Consider the following 20622-nt stretch of genomic DNA (forward strand, 5'->3'; position numbering starts at 1 on the left):
CATAAAAACAAAAACTAAGGCATACCATATTGCAAAGGCCAGTGGCAGGCTGAAAGATCGGGAAACTTTTAAAGATCAACAAAGGGTTACTAAAACAGTAATAAAAAGAGCAAAGGTAAGTTAGGAAAGAAAACTCGCACAAAATATATAAACGGATAGCAAAAGCTTCTTTTAGTATATAAAAGGGAAGAGAGTAGCTAAAGTGAATGTTGGTCCCTAGAGGGATGAGACTGGGGAGTTAATAGAGGGAAACACAGAAATGGAAGAGACACTGAATCAGTATGTTGCCTCAATTTTCACGGTGGAGGACACTAGTACCAATCCAATAGTAACAAGTAATGCAGAAGTTATAGAAAGGGAGGAACTTAGAACAATCATCATCACTAGGGAAAAAGTACTGAGCAAACTCTTGGGATTGAAGGCAGACAAGTCCCCAGGGCCTGATGGCCGACATCCTAGGGTCTTAAAGGAAGTGGTACCGGAGATAGTGGATCCATTGGTTATAATATTCCAAACTTCCCTGGATGTGGCAAAGGTTCCAGTGGAAAAAAGCTAATATAACGCGCTTATTCAAAAAGGGAGGGAGGCAGAAAGTAGAAAACTATAGACCAGTTAGTTTAACATCTGTCATTGGGAAATTGTTAGAATCCATTATTAAGGAAGTAATAACAGGACATTTAGAAAGTCAAAACGCAATCCATCAGAGTCAGCATGGTTTTATGAAGGGTAAATCATGTTTGTCTAATTTGCTAGAGTTCTTCGAAGCTGTAACAAGCAAAGTGGATAATGGGGATCCTGTAGATGTAGTACATCTGGACTTCCAGAAGGCATTTGATAAGGTGCGACACAAAAGGTTAATACACAAGGTACGATCACATGGGGTTAGGGGCAATTTATTAGCTTGGATAGAGGATTGGCTAACCAACAGAAAACAGAAAGTCGGGATAAATGGGTCTTTTTCTGGTTGGCAAGATGTAACTAGTGGGGTGCCACAGGGTTCGGTCCTCGGGCCCCAACTATTTACAATCTATATTAATGACTTGGATGCAGGGAAAGAAGGTACTATAGCCAAATTTTGCAGATGACAATAAAATAGGTGGGATAGTAAGTTGTAATAGCACCGCAGCCTCACAGCTCCAGCGACCCGGGTTCGATTCTGGGGACTGCCTGTGTGGAGTTTGCAAGTTCTCCCTGTGACCGCGTGGGTTTTCGCCGGGTGCTCCGGTCTCCTCCCACAGCCAAAGACTTGCAGGTTGATTGGTAAATTGGCCATTGTAAATTGCCCCTAGTATAGGTAGGTGGTAGGGGAATATAGGGAAGGTGGGGATGTGGTAGGAGTATGGGATTAGTGTAGGATTAGTATAAATGGGTGGCTGATGGTCAGCACAGACCCGGTGGGCTGAAGGGCCTGTTTCAGTGCTGTATCTCTAAATAAAATAAATAAGAAATTTACAAATGAATATGGATAGGTTAAGTGAATGGGTCAAAATTTGGCAGATGGAGTTTAACGTGGATAAGTGAGAGGTTATCCATTTTGGTCGGAAGAATAGAAATGCAAATGATCTAAATGGAGAGAAACTTCAGAGTGCTTCGGTGCAGAGGAATCTGGGTGTCCTCGTGCATGAATCGCAGAAAACTAGTACGCAGGTGCAGCAGGTAATAAGGAAGGCAAATGGAATTTTGGCATTTATTGCTAAAGGAATAGAGTATAAAAGTAGGGAAGTGTTGCTGCAACTGTACAAGGCATTAGTGAGACTGCACCTGGAGTATTGTGTACAGTTTTGGTCCCCTTATTTGAGGAGGGATGTAGTTGCATTGGAGGCAGTTCAGAGGAGGTTCACTGGATTGATTCCAGAGATGAGGGGTTTGTCTTATGAAGAGAGATTGAGCAGTTTAGGCCTTTACTCTCCAGAGTTTAGAAGAATGAGAGGGGATCTAATTGAGGTATATAAGATGATTAAGGGGATTGACAAAGTAGACGTAGAGAGGATGTTTCCTCTGGTGGGGCAAGCTAGACCGAGAGGTCATAGTTTTAGGATAAGGGGTAGCAGATTTAAAACAGAGATGAGGAGAAATTACTTCTCTCAAAGGGTCGTGAGTCAGTGGAATTCACTACCCCAGAGTGCGGTGGATGCCAGGACATTTTGAGTAAATTTGAGAAGATCGACAGATTTTTAATTAGTAATGGGTTGACGGGTTATGGAGAACGGACAGGAAAGTGGAGTTGAGGCCGAGATGAGATCAGCCATGATCATATTGAATGGTGGAGCAGGCTCGAGGGGCTGAATTGCCTACTCCTGCTCCTTGTTCTTATGTTTCAGTCCGTGCGGCTACATTTGTCCATGTGCCAGTAGTGCACCACCTAGTGGTTGCATTGTCAGCAAACGCAGTCATTTGAAAATGGCCTGACCACAAATCCTCTAAAGGGACACACTCATTGACTAGATATCTTTCTATATAGTCTACCAAATGAAAAATTCACAATTCATTCTTATTCCAATACCTGTTCATAGATCATAAGCAACTTGTCACGTTCTGCAGTCACCATCTTGACATTTGATTGGATTTCTGCCATGTGTTGTTCAAATTTATCTAGCACTGATTGTAACTCATCCCGTTCTCTGATAGCCTGTAACAGCTCAGAGCTGAGGCTACTATTCTGTGGGAAGAAATAGAATTTCCGTTTAATGCATTAAAACTAATATTGTGACAGTAGCATATGAACAGTAAACATATTGCATTGTAATTACTACCTGCATGAATCTATTCAGCACAATATTGCTGAAAGTGCAATGTATCGTTTTATATATACTAAATATAAACAAACACCAAACATCTAGAATAGGGGTTCTCAATTGTTTTGTTTCTGAGGGTCCCCCTGCTTCCCGTGTTCTAAAACTTTTATGGGCCCCTGTAACACAACACAGGTATTTTATGCGTATAAAAATCTATTTAATTGTACAACTAAGAGCCAGCAAGATACAAAAGGCTAACTGGTCTCATTCTGTCTCTATAACTCTATAAAGTGTGATCTATCACGTTTATACTGTCTGAGTACAAATGGTATCATCCTTCAAACAGTTCACCTGGAAGAAACACGCCATAAGTACTTCATGTAACAATGTTATGAATCTATTTATGAACAGCAGGATTATGATTTTGGTATAAATGCACAGAAACACCACCACAGCCACAAGATATCTCAATAAAATAGAAATATGTGACCCAGAAACATCACCAGAATATGGGCATTATTTATAGTTCTGAAACATTCCCCAGGCCAGGCATCAAAATCTCCAGCAACAACAGATCTAAACAACTGACTTTATTTTTAGATAGACTTTATTTCCAAATAATATATAATTTATACACAGATTTGATGAACTCTGGCATATTAAGGTCAGGATTTGCACAATGGAGGAGATTAATTGATTCGCAGCACAGTATTTTACCATATTTATCATGTGCATGGTTTCAAATTCCTAAAATTCACAAGTTTTACTTACAAATGTGTTAGAAGCAAAGGTTGTGTAAACATAAATAATAACTGTCCACTTATATTCATTATAAGCCCACCGACTCCCACAGCTACCTCAACTACACTTCTTCACACCCTGCCTCCTGTAAGGACTCCAATCCATTTCCCAGTTTCACCGTCTCCGATGCATCTGCTCTGATGTAACCTTCCACAATAGCGCTTGATATGTTTTCCTTTTTCCTCAACCAAGGATTCCCCCCCCCCACTGTGGTTGACACCCCTAACCCCTTCCCCTCCCTCCCAGAATCGCGACAGGGTTCCCCTTGTCCTCACTTTCCACCCCACCAGCCTCCACATCCAGAGGATCATCCTTCGCCATTTCCAGCACATCCAGCGTGATGCCACCACCAACCGTATCTTCCCCTCCTCTCCTGTCAGCATTCCGAAGGGATTGTTCCCTCCGCAACACCCTGGTCCACTCCTCCATTACCCCCAACATCTTCCCACCGCACCTTCCCATGCAATTGTCGGAGGTGTAATACCTGCCCTTTTACCTTCTTTCCCCTCATTATCCAAGGCCCCAAACATTCCTTTCAGGTGAAGCAGCAATTTACTTGTACTACTTTCAATTTAGTATACTGTATTCGCTGCTCACAATGCAGTCTCCTCTACATTGAGGAGACCAAATGCAGATTCGGTGACCGCTTTGCGGAACACCTCTCAGTCAGAAAAAGTGACCCCGAGCTTCTGGTTGCTTGCCATTTCAAAATGCACCCCCTGCGCTCATGCCAACATTTCTGTCTTTGGCCTGCTCCAGTGAACATCAATGTAAGCTCGAGAAGCAACACCTAATCTTTCGATTAGGCACTCTCTAGCCCTGCAGACTGAACATTGAGTTCAATAACTTGAGAGCATGACTGGCCTTTTTTAAACATTTTATTTTTTAACCGTGTGCCTGCTTTTCATGTCATAGAGTCACAGAGTTACACAGCAGAGAAACAGGCCCTTCAGCCCCATATGGCAGACTGGTTAAAAGAAAAAGCCCATGGGTTCCAGGGAAATATCGTAAACTGGATACAAAATTGGCTGTGGCAGGAAAACAAATTGTTGACGGGTGTTTTTGTGACTGGAAGGCTATTTCCAGTGATATTCCGCAAGGCTCAGTACCAGGGCCCCGTAGTCAGTGCTGCTCATTATTCTGCGATTAACACTCTCTCTGGATTAATGCTTTGTCTTTCACCACAAGCATTAACACACTCTTTGTCCCAGGACAGCTTCGTTATTTAATCTCTCCTGCCCTCTGCCCTATCAAACGCTTTCCCCTTTGTTCCCTCCCCTTCACTTGCTTAAAATCTAATTCTTTCCTAACCTTTGCCAGTTCTGATGAAAGGTCACAGACCTGAAATGTTAACTTTGCTTCACTCACCACAGATGCTGCCAGACCTGCTGAGTATTTCCAGCACTTTTTGTTTTTATTTCAGATTTCCAGCATCTGCAGTATTTTGCTTTTATTATAGGTTGTGTTAACATGTTTGGCAGGATTCTTAATGGTTGTTTATTTACTGAAAATATGGCAAGCAAACAATTAGTGTCTTTAATAAATTCACTCCTCTTTCCAAACTTAAATGCATCCGTGTTATTAAGATAAACTGGGAAAACTATGTGTATTAATAATCTACAACTTTATAACAGTTGATAACTACTATAACAGTATCAAATCTTCTTTCCCAAGTAAATAAATATTTGAAACCTCCATGCTTTGTGGCAATCTCTGAAACACCAAACCAGCTGAATCGCACATTTCAATGTTCAATGTTAATATTCGAGAACCAAATGCAAAAGTAGGACTGACCATTTGAGCTGGTGGTTTGCAGTATTAAAATAGAAAATTATAAAATTAAAAAATTAACCTTTTTAGCCTGTCGCATATTTATCCAGGAATCAAAGTTCATAATATCAAGAAGTATGATGCCACCATTTCAGATGAAACATATTTTTAAACGACTGCATCTCCAGAGATCAGATTGTATTCCAATGTTTCTCAAGCTGTCCCCACAAAATCAATACCCCTGATTTTGCAGTCTTATTTAATGCCAGGCGCCCACTATTGTATTAAGGGGCTGGCTGGCAAATTATTTCAAGGCCATCAAATCAGTGTGCAGAAATAAAATGAAAATATGTTGCAAAAACACACACAAAAACAATTACGGCATGTGTCTGAGCAAGGTCCTCAGTGATCCCTTACGCATCGCTCTGACACATTCAGGAATTCATAATTTTATTTAATAAACTACTTACAAGATAGACATTTACTGCTCCCGGAAAACTATCCGACAAAGACGCAGTTGGACAAGCAACATTGCATCTTCACACCCCCAGGCAGCAGGTTTCTTCTGCTTAAAAGGACCTCTGTTGCTTCTATCTACACACACACTAAAAATCTGTCTGTGAACTTTTTTTTCTATTCATTCATGAGATGTGAGTGTCGCTGGCTAGGACAGCATTTATTGCCCAACCCTAATTGCCCTCGAGAAGGTGGTGGTGAGCCACCTTCCTGAATCACTGCAGTCCAGGTGGGAAAGGTATACCCACAGTGCTGTTAGGAAGGGAGTTCCAGGATTTTGACCCAATGACAGTGAAGGAACGGCGATATAGTTCTAAGTCAGGATGGCTTGGAGGGGAACTTGCAGGTGGTGGTGTTCCCATGCATCTGCTGCCCTTGTTCTTCTCGGTCAGGGTTGTCCAACATTCGGCCCGCAGGCCTAAATCCAGTCCATCAAAGGATTCCATCCAGCCCTTGGATATAAACTGTACCCGGCTGTTCCTCATCCTCATCAGGGATCCGTGACTGGTAATTTCAGAGATGAGAAATTTTCCATTGGCTTCTTCTTCCAGACTGGCTTTTTAAAAAAATAATCGCAAGTGTCACTTTCACAGCTGACAGGTGTTGCATGAGAGTGGGAAGTGATTTCTAAACATCGGGCAGATTTGGGGTTTTCTCATTTTTTTTAAAGCCTGCCAGGTTACAGCACTTCAAGTGCACATCCAGGCACTTTTAAATGAGTTGCGGTTTTCTGCCTCTACCACCCTTTCAGGCAGTGAGTTCCAGGCCCCACACCACTCTGGGTGTAAACATTTTTCCTCATCTCCCCTTTAATCCTTCTACCAGTCACTTTAAATCTATGCCCCCAGTCACTAACCTCTCTGCTAAGGTAAATAGGCTCTTCCCATCATCTCTATCCAAACCCCTCACATCTCAATCAAATCTCCCCTCAGCCTCTTCTGTTCCAAGGAGAACAACCCCAGCCTATCCAATCTTTCCTCATAGCTGCAATTTGCCAGTCCTGACAACATCCTTGTAAATCCCCTCTGTACCCTCTCTAGTGCAATTACATTCTTTCTGTAATGAGGTGACCAGAGCTGCACACAGTACTTAAATTGTAGCCTAATGTTTTGTATAGTTCCAGCATAACCTCCCTGCTCTTACATTCTGTGCCTCAGCTAATAAAGGAAAGGATTCCATGTGCCTTCTGAACCACCTTATCACCCTGTCCTGCTACATTCAGGTATCTGTGGACATTCACTCCAAGGTCCCTCACTCCCTCTACAGCTCTCAGTATCCTGCCATTTATTATGTATTACTTTGCCTTGTTTGACCTCCCCAAATGTATCACCTCACACTTCTCTGGGTTAAATTTCATTTGCTACTTTTCTGCCCAACTGACCAGTCCATTGATAGCTTCCTGCAGTCTACAGCTATCCCCATCAACCATGCAGCCAATTCTTGTGTTGTCCACAAACTTCTTGATCATTCCCCCTACATTTACGTCCAAATTGTTCATATATACTACAAAATGTCGGGGACCTAGAAGAGCCCTGCAGAACCCCACAGGAAACAGCCTCCCGTCGCAAAAACACCCGTCAACAATTACCCTTTGTCTCCTGCCACTGAGCCAATTTTGTATCCAGCTTGCTACAATTCCCTTGATCCAGTGGGCTTTTTTTTAATCAGTCTGCCATATGGGACCTTGTCAAAAGCCTTGCTAAAATCCATGTGGACCACATCAACTGCACTACTCTCACTGGAGTTTAGAAGAATGAGAGGTGATCTTATTGAAACATATAAGATGCTACGGGGGCTTGATAGGGTAGATGTTGAGAATATGTTTCCACTGGTGGAGGAACCTCCAACTAGGGGACATAGTTACAGAATAAGGGGGCACACATTTAAAACTGAGATGCAAAGGAATTTCTTCTCTCAGAGGGTGGTGAATCTCTGGAATTTTCTGCCTCAGAGTTGTGGAGGCTAGGTCACTAATTGTATTTAAGGAGGAGGTGGATAGATTTTTGAAATCTTGGGGAGTTGAGGGTTATGCAGAGCAGGCCCGAAAGAGCAGTTGAGGCCTGGGACAGATCAGCCATGATCTTATTGAATGGCGGGGCAGGCTTTAGGGGCTGAATGGCCTACTCCTGCTCCTACTTCTTGTGTTCTTGTGTGCACTCATCAATCCTCCTTGTTACTGCCTCAAAAAATTCCAATCAAGTTAGTCAGACATGACATCCCCTTAACAAATCCATGCTGGCTATCCTTGATTAATCTGTGTGAAGTGTGTGCAAAACTGGTGAAGGAACGGTGTTAGGAATTGATATATTACAAGAGTTGTGGACACTGACAGACCCCAGGGAGCGGAAAGTGATATGGCCAGGAGGAAACAGCACTCAGATCCACCCCACGGGACCAGATAGCTGGCATCACCGTGGCTTCAGTATACCAGATTGATTGGGAGGATGGGGCATTTGGGGGCTGATCTGTCACCAGGTGCCATACATATGGGCAAGGGACAAACAGGATTGGGGATACCACCTGTTATCATTTGGGGACCAGTAAACAAACCCCATAAGCAGTAGACCAGTTCACTCGGTGGGTAGAAGCTTTTGCAACCAGAGACTGTTCCGCCAGCACTGCGGCTAGGATATTTGCCGAAGAAATAATACCACAGTGGGGACTACCACTCCAGATAGACTCTGACCAAGGGACACATTTTACCAGAAAGGTAATCAAGCAGACTTGTACCTTACTGGACATAAGACAGAAATTTCATGTACCCTATCACCCACAGAGCTTCAAAATGGTGGAAAGAATCAACAGAACACATCACTTTATCAAAAGCAATAGCTGAGACTGGTCAGGGCTTGGCAGACTTGTTGCCCAGTACCCTGATGAGACTGAGAGCCACAACTAACCAGGTTACTGGACTGATGCAGTTTGAGCTAATGGCGGGACAAGCTATGAGGCTGCCATGGGACGCAGGCGTAGGGAGCAAAGACATGGGTCCTGCAAAAGAGTGAGTTCGGAGATTTGTTCAAGAATTGTGTAGACAGTTGCATGAGCTGAGGTGTGAGGTCAGGGACCAGCAGGTTATTCGAGATATGGAAAAGGATGGAGCGGAGGAAAGGAAAAATATACCGGGAGTAGGAGATTAGGTAATGGTCAAGATTTCATCTGAAAAGGCAGGTTTAGCACCCAGGTGGCAAGGACCCCATGAGGTCTGAATGACTGGCGACACTTACGCATGCATATGGGAGGAAAGGGTAGATGGAAACATTGGACCCAACTTAAACCCTTTATAGGTGCAAAGGATAATAAGAACTAACCGGTGATGACCAGTGTCCTCTGTGATTTCTCCCAACAGTGTAATGGCGAATTGGAGAGTTGGGATCATCGCAACCATCCTCCTGGGCACTGTGGCAGCCTGGGAAAAGCCCTTGGTATGTATTGGAAACAACACCTGTTTGCATCCTGGCCAGTACATACAGCTGCCCAAAGGAGGCCGTGGAGAGTGAGCAAGGAGATCCAACGTCTGGATATCGGACAGGGTGACTGGAGACAGCCACAGGGTCATCTCGATTAGTTGAGGAACTGGACAACGCAGGTATCACTGTCCAGACTGGGTCTTACGTCCCGCCTGCTAAATCCGTGGTCCTCGTGTAGAGACGAAGTAGCATCTTGGCTGTACGAGCCTGCAGGCTGCATTAACTCCTCCTGTCGGCAACGCATACATGAGTCTAACTTGACCTATGCCACCAGTACGGGTAATGATAAGGATGTGAAAAACATTTATGACCCCAACTCTAGATTAGGTACATATTCAACAGCTTGGAGGAATAGCAAACTGATATTTGCTGAGGCACAACTGAAAGTGAATTTCATAGAAGGATGGACTAACCTTCTCCCATTTGTGTGGGAACCAAGGCTGGAAGGACAATATTGTCAAGAACTATGTAAAGATGTTGTTAATCATTTGGATTGTAGTGATATGTGATGTTTTAACTTGGCCACCTGTGGATACAGAAGCCCGCCAAATGTCCAACCACTGTGGCCCCACCCCAGGACAGGATAACTAGGATAGGTAAACCTAAAACAGTATTGCATGACGTCACTAGAGGTGATCTACAACCTCATGAGAATGATTCCTACCCTGTAGCTTAATTGTAGTAACCATAAGGAGGCCGCTAGTTGGGCAGAGCGCAAGTTGGAGCAGCTATTACAGAAGAATCAAACGCGCATAGCCCGGAAGTCCAGCAAGTGGAACGGAGGGTGAGGAAGAAACGTAATTTTCTCGGAGATATAGGGGAAATATTTGAAAGTGCCATCTCTGCGTTAAATTCACTACAGATTTTTGACATAAATGATTACACGTCCTGGGTTGCTAAGGAAACAGCCGGAGGGCGGAGATTCACAGTCTGGGGAACAGAATATGCCCTAAAAGCAACTGAACTTCAGGGAAAAGGGACAGTGAAGAGACTGGAGCTGCTGTCACAGGCTGTTACTAAGGTGACCGACTCATGGGCAACGGGAAGGGCGTGCGACACGGTGGCTCAGGACTTAATAGATGAAGTTAGATCAGACATTAAAGATATAAGATTTGGTTCTGCACCTAGGCACACGTATCACGCAGTTAAGAGACTGGATCTCATCAACCTAAATGAAGAAAAGCAGGAACTTGTGGTTACTAGACCCACTATGGGTGGAGGAAAGAAAATAATAAAGTTTCTGATGCCTAGGCCCCAAGGGAGATGGAAATCCGAATCGTTAGGAATAGAAAAGAATGGGTAGGTATACCAGCAGGGATCCCGGGGATACTTGGTGGCCAATAAGAATACCACCTTACTGATGACATCACGGGAATGTTGTATGGAATCACAGCATTTCATTGTCTGCTCATGCAACACCCTAAAGCCCACCAGTAATAACTCTGCCATCGTGTCAGTGAATCCTCTGGAAAAGGCTTTCAAGGCGGTCCAAACCTTTCTCACGCAATGGTGTTTCCTGACAGATAGAACGCGAATCTTTTATGGAGGTTTAGAATGTGGCAACAACCACACTTTCTGTCTGCAGATTATTGACACATTTACTGTCAGAGACTTCCACCTAGCCAGTAGGGCTCTCACTGGATACATGTTCAGCCCATGGTGGGACGGAACGCTAAACATAGATGATGGCCTGGGAGAAATAGCCTGGAGGTAAAGTCCTGATTACGGCTAGTAAATATGTGAAGGAAGGTCACCAGGCAGTAACCAGGGGGAGAGTACAAATATACCTGGCAACAGAGAAAGCTGGAGAATTCAACACATGACAGTGCAACAGTGGCAAGAATGCAATATGATTGGTGGGATAGGGAGAGTTGATGCAGCAGGCACATCCATTGTAGTACTGCTAATCAGCTGGTGTATCTGCTGTTACCAGAGACTGATGATATCTCAAGCAGAGCAAATGGTGATGCTGGCCACCAAAGGATACACCCCAGTGCCCACAGGGTTGCCTATCCACTCAGGGGGGCAACCTCAGAGAGGTAACAATTATGTAATATAGGTAGGATCGGCCCTAGACTCAGCCTAGGTCACTAGGACCTTGGTAAGGTCATAAGAGGACGATAGGAAGGGATCTGAAGCTTCTCAAGGCCCGGTCAGATCCCCGGATTGTTCGACAGGCGGAGGATTCGGGGAATGACCACCTGGGCCAGCCAGTATCTGACCAGCGGTCAAAATGGGGGACTGAAGTAGGGAATCATTGGATAATTAGCAAGAAGAATGCTGAAAACTACTAACACTGCTAGGTAGGCCACTGAAGTAGAAAACTGCTAACACTGCAAATAATGTATAACCTCAACTTGTTATTGAGAAGTGTGGATCTATGAGCCATGTGAAGATATAATTAAAGGTAGGCGTGACGGGGGGAAGGGACAATAACAAGGAAGGGAATTGAGCGATCGAACCACAAACTGATGTTCTTGGAACGGTTAGATGATTAAAAAAGAACTGATATGTAGAAGCAAAGGAAGGCTTTTGTTGGAATAAGCAGCTGGCCAAGTCAATATGTGAAAATAGCTGAGGCAGAGAATGTCACATGAAGTTAATGTATAAGTATGCGGATTGAACAAAGGAGTTTTGAGTCACCTCTTGGATCTCACAGAGATACTTACTCCCCTGTATGCATACTTGTATCTCTGAATAAATTTTGCTTGCTTCACCTATAGCCATCTCGCGTGAAGAGTTCTCAATAGTACTCCACAACACCGTGCCTTTCTAAGTGACAGTCCATCCTGTCTCTCAGAATTGATTCCAATAATTTGCCCACTACCAAGGTTAGACTGACTGGCCTGTAATTATCGATCTATCCTCGCTCCCTTTTTAAACAAAGGTACAACGTTATCAGATCTCCAATCCTCTGGCACTACACCTATAGCCAGTGAGGATTGGAAAATGATGGTCAAACCTTCTGCTCGTTCCGCCCTGGCTTCTTTTAACAGCCTGGAGTATATTTCATCCAGCCCTGGTGATTTATCACTTTCAAGGATGCTAATCCCCTTAATACTCCTCTCTCCCTATGTTTATCACATCCAACACCCCTCTTCCTTAACTACAATAAATGCATTGTCCCCTCTCTTGTGAAGACAGACGCAAAGTATTCATTAAGAACCATACCCACATCTTCCACCTCCACACATAGGTTACCGTTTCAGTCTTTTATGGGCCCTACTCTTTCCTTAGTTATCCTCTTATTCGTAAAGTATTGATAAAACAGCTTTGGGTTCTTCTTAATTATACTTGCCAACATTCTTTCATGGTCTCTCTTTGCTTTCTTAATTTCTTTTTTGATTTCACCCCTCCACTTTCTACACTCCTCTTGGCTTTCTGTAGTATTGAGTTCTTGGAGTCTGACATAAGCTTTCCTTTCCTGCCTCATAATACCCTGTAAGCTCCTTGACAAAGTTTCCTTTGGAGCTGAAGACTTGTGAAGTTAACTTTTCCCTCTGGCCCAGAAGAGCCTGGAGGAAACTCAGGCAATGCAGCTGTGGGCAGTTCTGTATTACAAGGCTATATAGGGATGGATCCCATTGAAGCATCCTTACAGTGCAAGCAGCCTGCCCCAAATAACCATCACCACAATTTTTGCCAGGGTCAGTGGAAAGTATATGGGTAGATGGGAGTTCTGCTCCATTACTCTTCTATTGAGGTTATTCTCCCACAATGTTTTGCACCCAATACATCTAAAACACATAGCATAGCCTCTAACTGAGATTACGGTCACAGGAGATTCACTGGGAATATACTGTCTTGTGTATAGCATGCACTATCTGTAACTTTCCTGTTACATTTTTTCCATCACATCTTTCTGTAACACTTTGTCATGCTTTCAGACTTCCCATTCTAACTGTATTTCTAATATTCATCTTTGATTAGATTATTCTTCCCATGTAACTCACTCCAGTTCTAGTAATCTTGGCTGATGGCTTGCATCTCCAGGCTGTGGGTGGCACTGTCTTCAACAGTTCTACATGCTAGGGTCCTTTCCCACCACTTCCAGACCCCATTCACTTACCTCATTCTCCACCATTCCTATCCAAGTAATCCTAGAACCAGGACCACATTCCCAGCATTAATCTTTCCCTTCACTTACCAGGACTTTTATGCCTCCTGCCTACATGTAACCTGAACACCTTCCCCATCATTTTGTTTATTCTGGGACTTTAAAAAAAAAGGTAAAAGATAAGATTGAGTATATATACTTAATTATTACCAAGGCAATTTTGTTGTGTAATTCAAACCTGAAAATGCGAACACTGTTAGAAGGCTGAGTTATAAAAACACAATTTGACTTAATCATAGATCAGTGGCCTTGATAATATATTATAGGCTACTTGACATAACACTGTGCACTGTGAGCATTGCTTTTACAAAAACGAGGTTTTCAAAACTTACTTTGCTGATACGATTACGAGATATAAAGACACAAGATTGGAAAGTAAATAACAGTAAACACAGAAATGCAAGTTACACCTGAGTAATTTTAGGTATTTGAAAACTAAAACCATCACCTTGACCCCAATACTCATTAAGGTTTTCAGTACCTTCACAGGTGAAACTCGTGTTGGACTCCGGCCACGTCTCGGAGAACAGACTGGGCTGGCTTTGCCAGATACTATATCCTGCAGATATTCTACTTCACCTTTGTAATAATCCCTTTCTTCTTCCAAAGTCTTTACAAATTTATCCAGACGAGATGGTGATAAGTCTCCTTTCAGAACACCGTGCTGTGTTCGCATTCTTTCCAATTCCAACACTATTTCTCGTTCTATATATTGTTGAAAGCATACAAAAGCCAGATTAACCAAGGCAATAATTTAGAAATCGACAAGACTACTGCAGGCATGCTATCATATCTGATTAATACTTTAATTTAGTTTCAAAACTGAATAGCTTCCAAATATATGAAAACAATTTTGTATTCACGTTCAGACCGAATCACAGAAAGTCAATAGTATAAACATGGACTGATCTCCAGTCTAACAAACATGGTGTCTAAATAAGGTACAAATGTTGCAATAAAATCTCAACTTTTTCTTCTGCAACCCCCTTTCTCAAAATCATTACAGGAACAAATATAGAAAAAAGGGTGGGGTGGGTACAACAAAAGGAAAAAAAGTGCCATGCCCAGCCCAGAAGTGCTCTGTATCCTAGCTTAGCTCCTGTACATGGCACCATGAACTAGTATCCAGTGAGCAGTCTGCTGGAGAGGATCCTACATCTCAGGGCCTCTCAATTTCTCATCCCCGCCTAAGTTTGATGACAGACTCTGCCCTTTTCTGCATTATAGAATGCCTGCCCCTCCAGGTTTATATTTTGAAGAATGCATTCCCCAGTGGGATCCTTCAGGATTTTGCACGAGGACACTCAAAGTTGAGTGAAGCCTTGTTTTTCCTTCAGGTATGAAGCTGGAGTCAAAGAGGAAATTATTGCGCAGTCGCCTTGAGTACATTTCTTGTTGTCGGTAAAGGATACATTGTGAATGAGTTCAGTATATTAGAGACCACTATTTGGTCAATACCAGCAACATGTGATATCCTCCTTCAACAAGCAAGAACTCTAAATTTGTCGATATGTATCGCAATATGGAGAATACTGGGTACAAATCTTGTAAGGTGGGGTAGTATAACCTCCTTCTATCACCTGTCCTCCCTCCCACAAAATTCCAAAACCTTCAAGAATTGTCCAAAACCTGATCTGGTACAAGATTTAAAATCCCACCTACAATTAATAGAAGTTTGGGTAGTTATCCAACCTCACCTCCAGGAAATGTGTCTAACCAGGATTAGAGCTACATAAAATACCCCGAGGACTGCCCATGCAAAAGAACCTGACTATATAATGTATAATGTCTGCCCTCTGGGTCCTTTACACAGTCTTGTACCTTGAACAGAATGGATTTATGATAAAATATTGTTACCACCATTTTCTTAGATTAAACAATGCTCTGTCCATTTGCCCCACCCATGAATACTTAAGCTTAAAGGACTCTCTTTGAAAATATCTTGGGCAAAAAGGCTACTGTGAATCTTGACTGAGCTTAAATACTTCAGAATTTTAAGCATGGACTAGATTTAAATCTCCTTCACCTTACATGAAACTCACCATGACTCTGAGCTCTTCCTTCTCCACCCTCTTGACTCCCCATTTCTTCCCAACCCACACTTACAAACAACCTGACCACAACATAGGTATTCACCAAAAAAACCCAAAATCATTTGCAGCAATAAGTAAAGTCAGATCTTTTATCCCTATAATTTCATGTGTTCCCTCCCCTCACTTCTACTGTCTAGAGCAGGGTTGTCCAACCTTTTCACATGGAGGGTCGCATTACAATTTTTGTCTTACGAGGGGGGGCCGGTGAGACAATTTCGGAAAAATAAAGGCAAATAGTCGTTTGTTGGACAAAACTTGCATAATGCTTAAAATAGAGACATGTTGTCGAAGCTTTTCGTCTTGCACTCATCAGGACAATTTGAAAGAATACCAATGTAAGGGAAAACGACTTTATACTGTATGAGAAAAGAAAGCTGATTGGTTAGCAAGTGAATTTTGATGGGTAGAGGCATTGCCATGGAGAATGCACCAGTTTACGATGACTGATAGTTAACTGCCGAGCTTTTTTTGAAATTTAAACCAGGCAGCTTGACTCTGATGGGTCAAGGCATTGCCGAGGAATGAACCAGTGAATGGCTGTCATTAAATTGGTTGTCAGTGTAATTGTGCTAAGAATTCAGCAATTGGCTGTCACTTATTTTGTTTAGCTGAAACAGGCGCAATGTGTGTACAATTTAAGATTGTCAGTCGGACTCGCAGTGTGGCACATTTGCGCCTACTGGAAGCTACACATATTAATACATAGGGCCCTGTACTTTGCAGACAGAAAGAACATGTACACACATTGCACCTGTTTCAGCCAAACAAAATAAATAAAAGACATTTACTAGTTCATTCCTCAGGGCAATGCCTTGGCCAATCAGAGACGAGCTGCCTGGTTTAAATTTCAAAAAAAGCTTGGCAGTTAACTGTCAGTCACCATAAACTGGCGTTCTCCATGGCGTCTACCAATCAGAGTTCACTTGCCAACCAATCAGCACTCTCTTCTCATACAGTATAAAGTTGTTACATTGGCATTCTTGCGGATTGTCCTGATGAGTGCAAGACGAAAAGCTTCGACAAGAAGTCTCTATTTTCAGCAATAATCTAAGAATTGTTGCAGCTTGTCTTTTTTTTCTCTGATTTAATTGCCTTTTTTTCCCTTGAAGTTTGTCTGGGATGGATATGTGTTGTCCAATGGGTTTAAAGTTTCTTTAGTATCAATTTGTAATAACCTGGGTTGTTGGGGAAGCTTAGTGTCTGCAAATTTCCATGATTGTTTAGGGCAAGTTCTCCTGCATGCTTTAACCCCTAAGCTGCTGTTTCTGAGACACATGGTTCTAATCCTTCAGGTTCCAGTATCTTGCTAATTTCTCTCCCTATGGTGGTATTGGATAATAAATTGGTTTTAAGCCCCTGTGAGGTGTCTAGAGATTTCCTCTGGGCCCTTGCTCTTGCTAGATTCTGAAGTGAAATTGTGGGATTTGATTAGCTTTGGGCTTGAGCCCTAATCATTGGATTCTACAGTGGGTAGATCCACCCTGACCTCACTTTGTGTGTTCTGGTGAGTCACATAAGTGCTGTTCAATTTGGGACATTTTTGTGTCCTTTTTCTATGTACTGTGAGGAGGGTCTCTTTTCTAATTTCCCCCATGTCCTCTAATTTCCCAAAGAAAGTTTCAGACAACCAGACAGCGTGGTCATCTTCCTGCAATGCCAGTTCAGTCTCCTCTGTTGTAGTAAAAGTCTTAAAACGTGAAATCTTGTTGTGTACTTCCTTAAAGTAGTCTGGGGGTTCATATCTCATGTTTTAATGTTAACAATCTCACTGAGGTCGTAACACATGCCTTTATTATCTCTAAACTTAACTATTCCAATGCTATCCTGGCTGGCCTCCCACCTTGCACCATAAATAAGCCTCCGCTCATGCAAAACTTTGCTGCCTGTATCTGAACTCGCACTAAGTCCCCTTCACCCATCACCCCTGCGCTTGCTGGCCTGTACTGGCTCCCGGTTAAGCAACGTCTTAATTTTAAAATCCTCATCCTTGTTTTCAAATCCCTCCATGGCCTCACTCCTCTCAATCTCTGCAACCTCCTCCAGCCTTTGAGATCTCTGCAGTCTCTAATTCTCGCAGCTTGTACATCTCCGATTTTAATTGCTTCACCATTGGCAGCCTTGCCTTCAGTTGCCAAGGCCCTAAAACTGTAGAATTCCCACCCTAAACCTCGCTGCCTCTCTCGTTTCTCCTTTAAGATGTTCCTTAAAACCTAATTCTTTGACCGAACCTTTGGTTATCTCTCCTGATATTGTTTTTTGTGCTCGGTGTCAAATTTTTACTGATAACTCTCTTTTATAAGCACCTTGGCATGTTTTGCTACATTAAAGATTTTATATAAATGCAAGTTGTTTAACTGCATTTTAAAGATACTTAGTACTATTTATTAAACTACTAGTAAAAATGTTAACTTAGAGAATTATTGATGTTAGCTTTCATATTAGCCACAGTATCCTCAAGACTAGAAGACTTGTGATATTAAATGTACTTTGTGATACAAATGCTTTAAAGAAATTGTTCAAGGTCACAATCAACAGACTTTATGCTACTAGAGGGGCAAGAGAAAGAAAACGACTGTCTTTTTTTCAAACTAACAAAGTTAATTTTAGACCATGCTATTTCTATATGTATTTAAAACACCAACAAGGCAAATTCAGTGAAATTAAACCAAATTAGAAGCAACTACAAACAAATACAATAAATAAAAAGAAAATACTAGCATTTAGTAATTACAGGAACTCAAAGCAATCTATAATGTTTACTATTTCAGATGTACAGACAGAATTAGGAAATATGATACTTCAATTTTCATACTTGATCTATGGCTACCTGTTGCTACTTGTTTATCAACTCGATCAATCAGCCTTTGCTTTTCCTGTTTAACTTGATTTATAAAATCAGTCAGAGTATTATTTTCTTCCAATTTACACTGCAACTCTTCTTGAAGCTTGGTGTTGTCATTATGTGTTGCAGTCAATTCCTGGAACAGTATATAATCACACTTAGAAAAAGAGTTCAATACTTTATCTAGCAATCAAATCACAGTATTCATTCGACTGTTATAATCACAATTGCGGCCAGATAGCCATCCTAAAATTAAACTTTATACCAAACACATTCACACACAGTCTATTGTAGCATCTGTCCCAATAAAACAGACATGAGTTGAGGAAACTCCAGTAACTGGTCACAGCATGCTCGCTATGCCATTCCTTTAGAGAGAGGAAACTTCGAGTGTTTGTTACATTGACAGTAGGATGCTGAGTTACTGGTGCTTAAGCCAAGATCCCCATGATGTATGAATGCCACTTTCATCTCTTAGGATTCATAAAAATTTGGGCCTTATACACCTTTAGTATTAGGGTTTGCCTCCTTTTATTGATAATCTGCTGTTGGTGTCAGGGGAATCCCATGTGCACAATCAGCAGGACATTATCGATGTGATTAGTGACTGAAGTTTTGGCTACTTTTTTAAAATTGTGAATAATTGTGGTCAAAACACTTACCATACCACAAGTGCAAGTGCACTTTTTCCCTTCAGTGAAGAAAACATCAATGAATTATACTCGAGTGTTGAAATGATTCACACCCTTGTAATAAATATAGGTTAAGAGTTAGTTGACAGCAAGTTACAAGGTACCAATTCAATCAAATAACCCTGTGAGTACCTTATAAATTGCCTGAGCAAACCTTGAGCAGAGAATAAATGTCATTAGAACCACAGAGATTGAAATACTGTCCTAAATGGTGCTTTGCCATCAAATTTTGCTTAAAAAAATAAGCAGAGAGTTATGATTAACATTCTTTCATATTTCTTTACTTTGTTCAAGTGACATTATTACACATACTGCTTTATAGATCGCAATAAGTGTGACACTGGGAAAGGATTGAATTATGACGAAAAGGAGTGGGTTAAGATGATTTTGAAAAAGAACTGTAAGCAGCATGAAGTCATTATTGTCATGATCCTGTTGGGTTTTTTTGGGGAAATATGTGGTGTGCCTTTACAACTGTAAGAGATTGGTACTTCTTTAAGGCAGCAAGCCTCAGAAGTTACCAAGTGAAAGTGCATCTTGGTTGCTATGGATACAACCATACAGAGAGGGAGAACAAGCCAGCTTCAGGAGTTATCGGAAAGTGCATCTTGGTTGCCCTGAAAACAACCATACAGAGACAGAGAACAGGATATACAATGTTGCCGTTTAACTTTGAAACTAGCTGAAATAAAACTGGATTTACAGAGACAGTTGAGAGACAGTTTTAGACACAGACTGTCCTGCCAGCATGTACTGAAGGAAATAGGAGAGATCTCTCAGTCAATTTAAACTGTTTATTTTGACCTCTCAAAATTCTAAAAGTTAAGTCAGAATGATTCTATTGAAAGTGGTTGTGAATTGTTGATCTGCTGTGGTCATTGCTGGAAAGAAGAGCTTGAAGGTTCAAATATTGAGCTGAATTACTGAATGGCCTATTGATGAAGAACTGATTTCCTTTCCTCATCGGACCCTGGAAGATTGCGAGTGGACTTTGAATCAGAGAACTGTTTGTCAGGAAGCGTAAATCTGCAAGGACTTTACTGTTAGGCTGCGTTTGCTGACAACGCTACCACTTGGTGGCGCTGCAGTGGCACATGCACAAATGCAGCCTGTGCGACGGCAGCAGCTGCCAGGACTAAAGATGGCGCTGCTCAAATAATCACACGAAGGCAACCTAAACATATGGCAGTACACAATGGCAAGAGGGAGCGAGTGGGCGGGCAGGCCGGGGGGTAGCGGGCGGGCGGGCCCGGGGGGGGGGGGGGGTGGTGCTGAGAGCGAGCGGGCGGGCCTGTGGGGGTGGAGGAGGAGAGCGCACCCGCCACCATCACCAAGGTCTTCAGTTGCGCTCTCGCCGCTTCCCCCACCCCAGCTCTCTCCCCGCTTGCCCCAACCCGACTCTCTGCACGTGTTACTCGACGACGTAATCTGCGCATGCACCAACCAGTCTTGGCATGCGGAACGCAGCGCATGCGCAGAGAATAGGAGCTAATCTGCGCATGTGCGCAGTTTGGCCCAGTCTGATGAAGTCAGCTGCCGGATGCGTTGTCGATAATCACTTTGTTCCTGTTATTTCTATTTTTAGA

General features: G+C 42.4%; 1 protein-coding gene across 4 annotated transcripts in view; it reads right to left on the reverse strand.

Moving 5' to 3' along the window:
- The window catches only part of cep135 (centrosomal protein 135), a 213324-nt gene that overhangs the window by 93306 nt on the left and 99396 nt on the right, over positions 1 to 20622 (reverse strand). For all 4 annotated transcript variants that reach the window (XM_068035035.1, XM_068035028.1, XM_068035029.1 and 1 more), the window contains 3 exons: positions 18330 to 18480; positions 13891 to 14114; positions 2504 to 2659 (listed from right to left, as the gene is read on the reverse strand). In XM_068035035.1, the coding sequence (XP_067891136.1) occupies positions 2504 to 2659; positions 13891 to 14114; positions 18330 to 18480 (531 nt within the window). The remainder of the gene's footprint in view (positions 1 to 2503; positions 2660 to 13890; positions 14115 to 18329; positions 18481 to 20622) is intronic.

This window comes from Heterodontus francisci, chromosome 1, assembly GCF_036365525.1.
Source record: "Heterodontus francisci isolate sHetFra1 chromosome 1, sHetFra1.hap1, whole genome shotgun sequence".
Classification (NCBI taxonomy): domain Eukaryota; kingdom Metazoa; phylum Chordata; class Chondrichthyes; order Heterodontiformes; family Heterodontidae; genus Heterodontus; species Heterodontus francisci.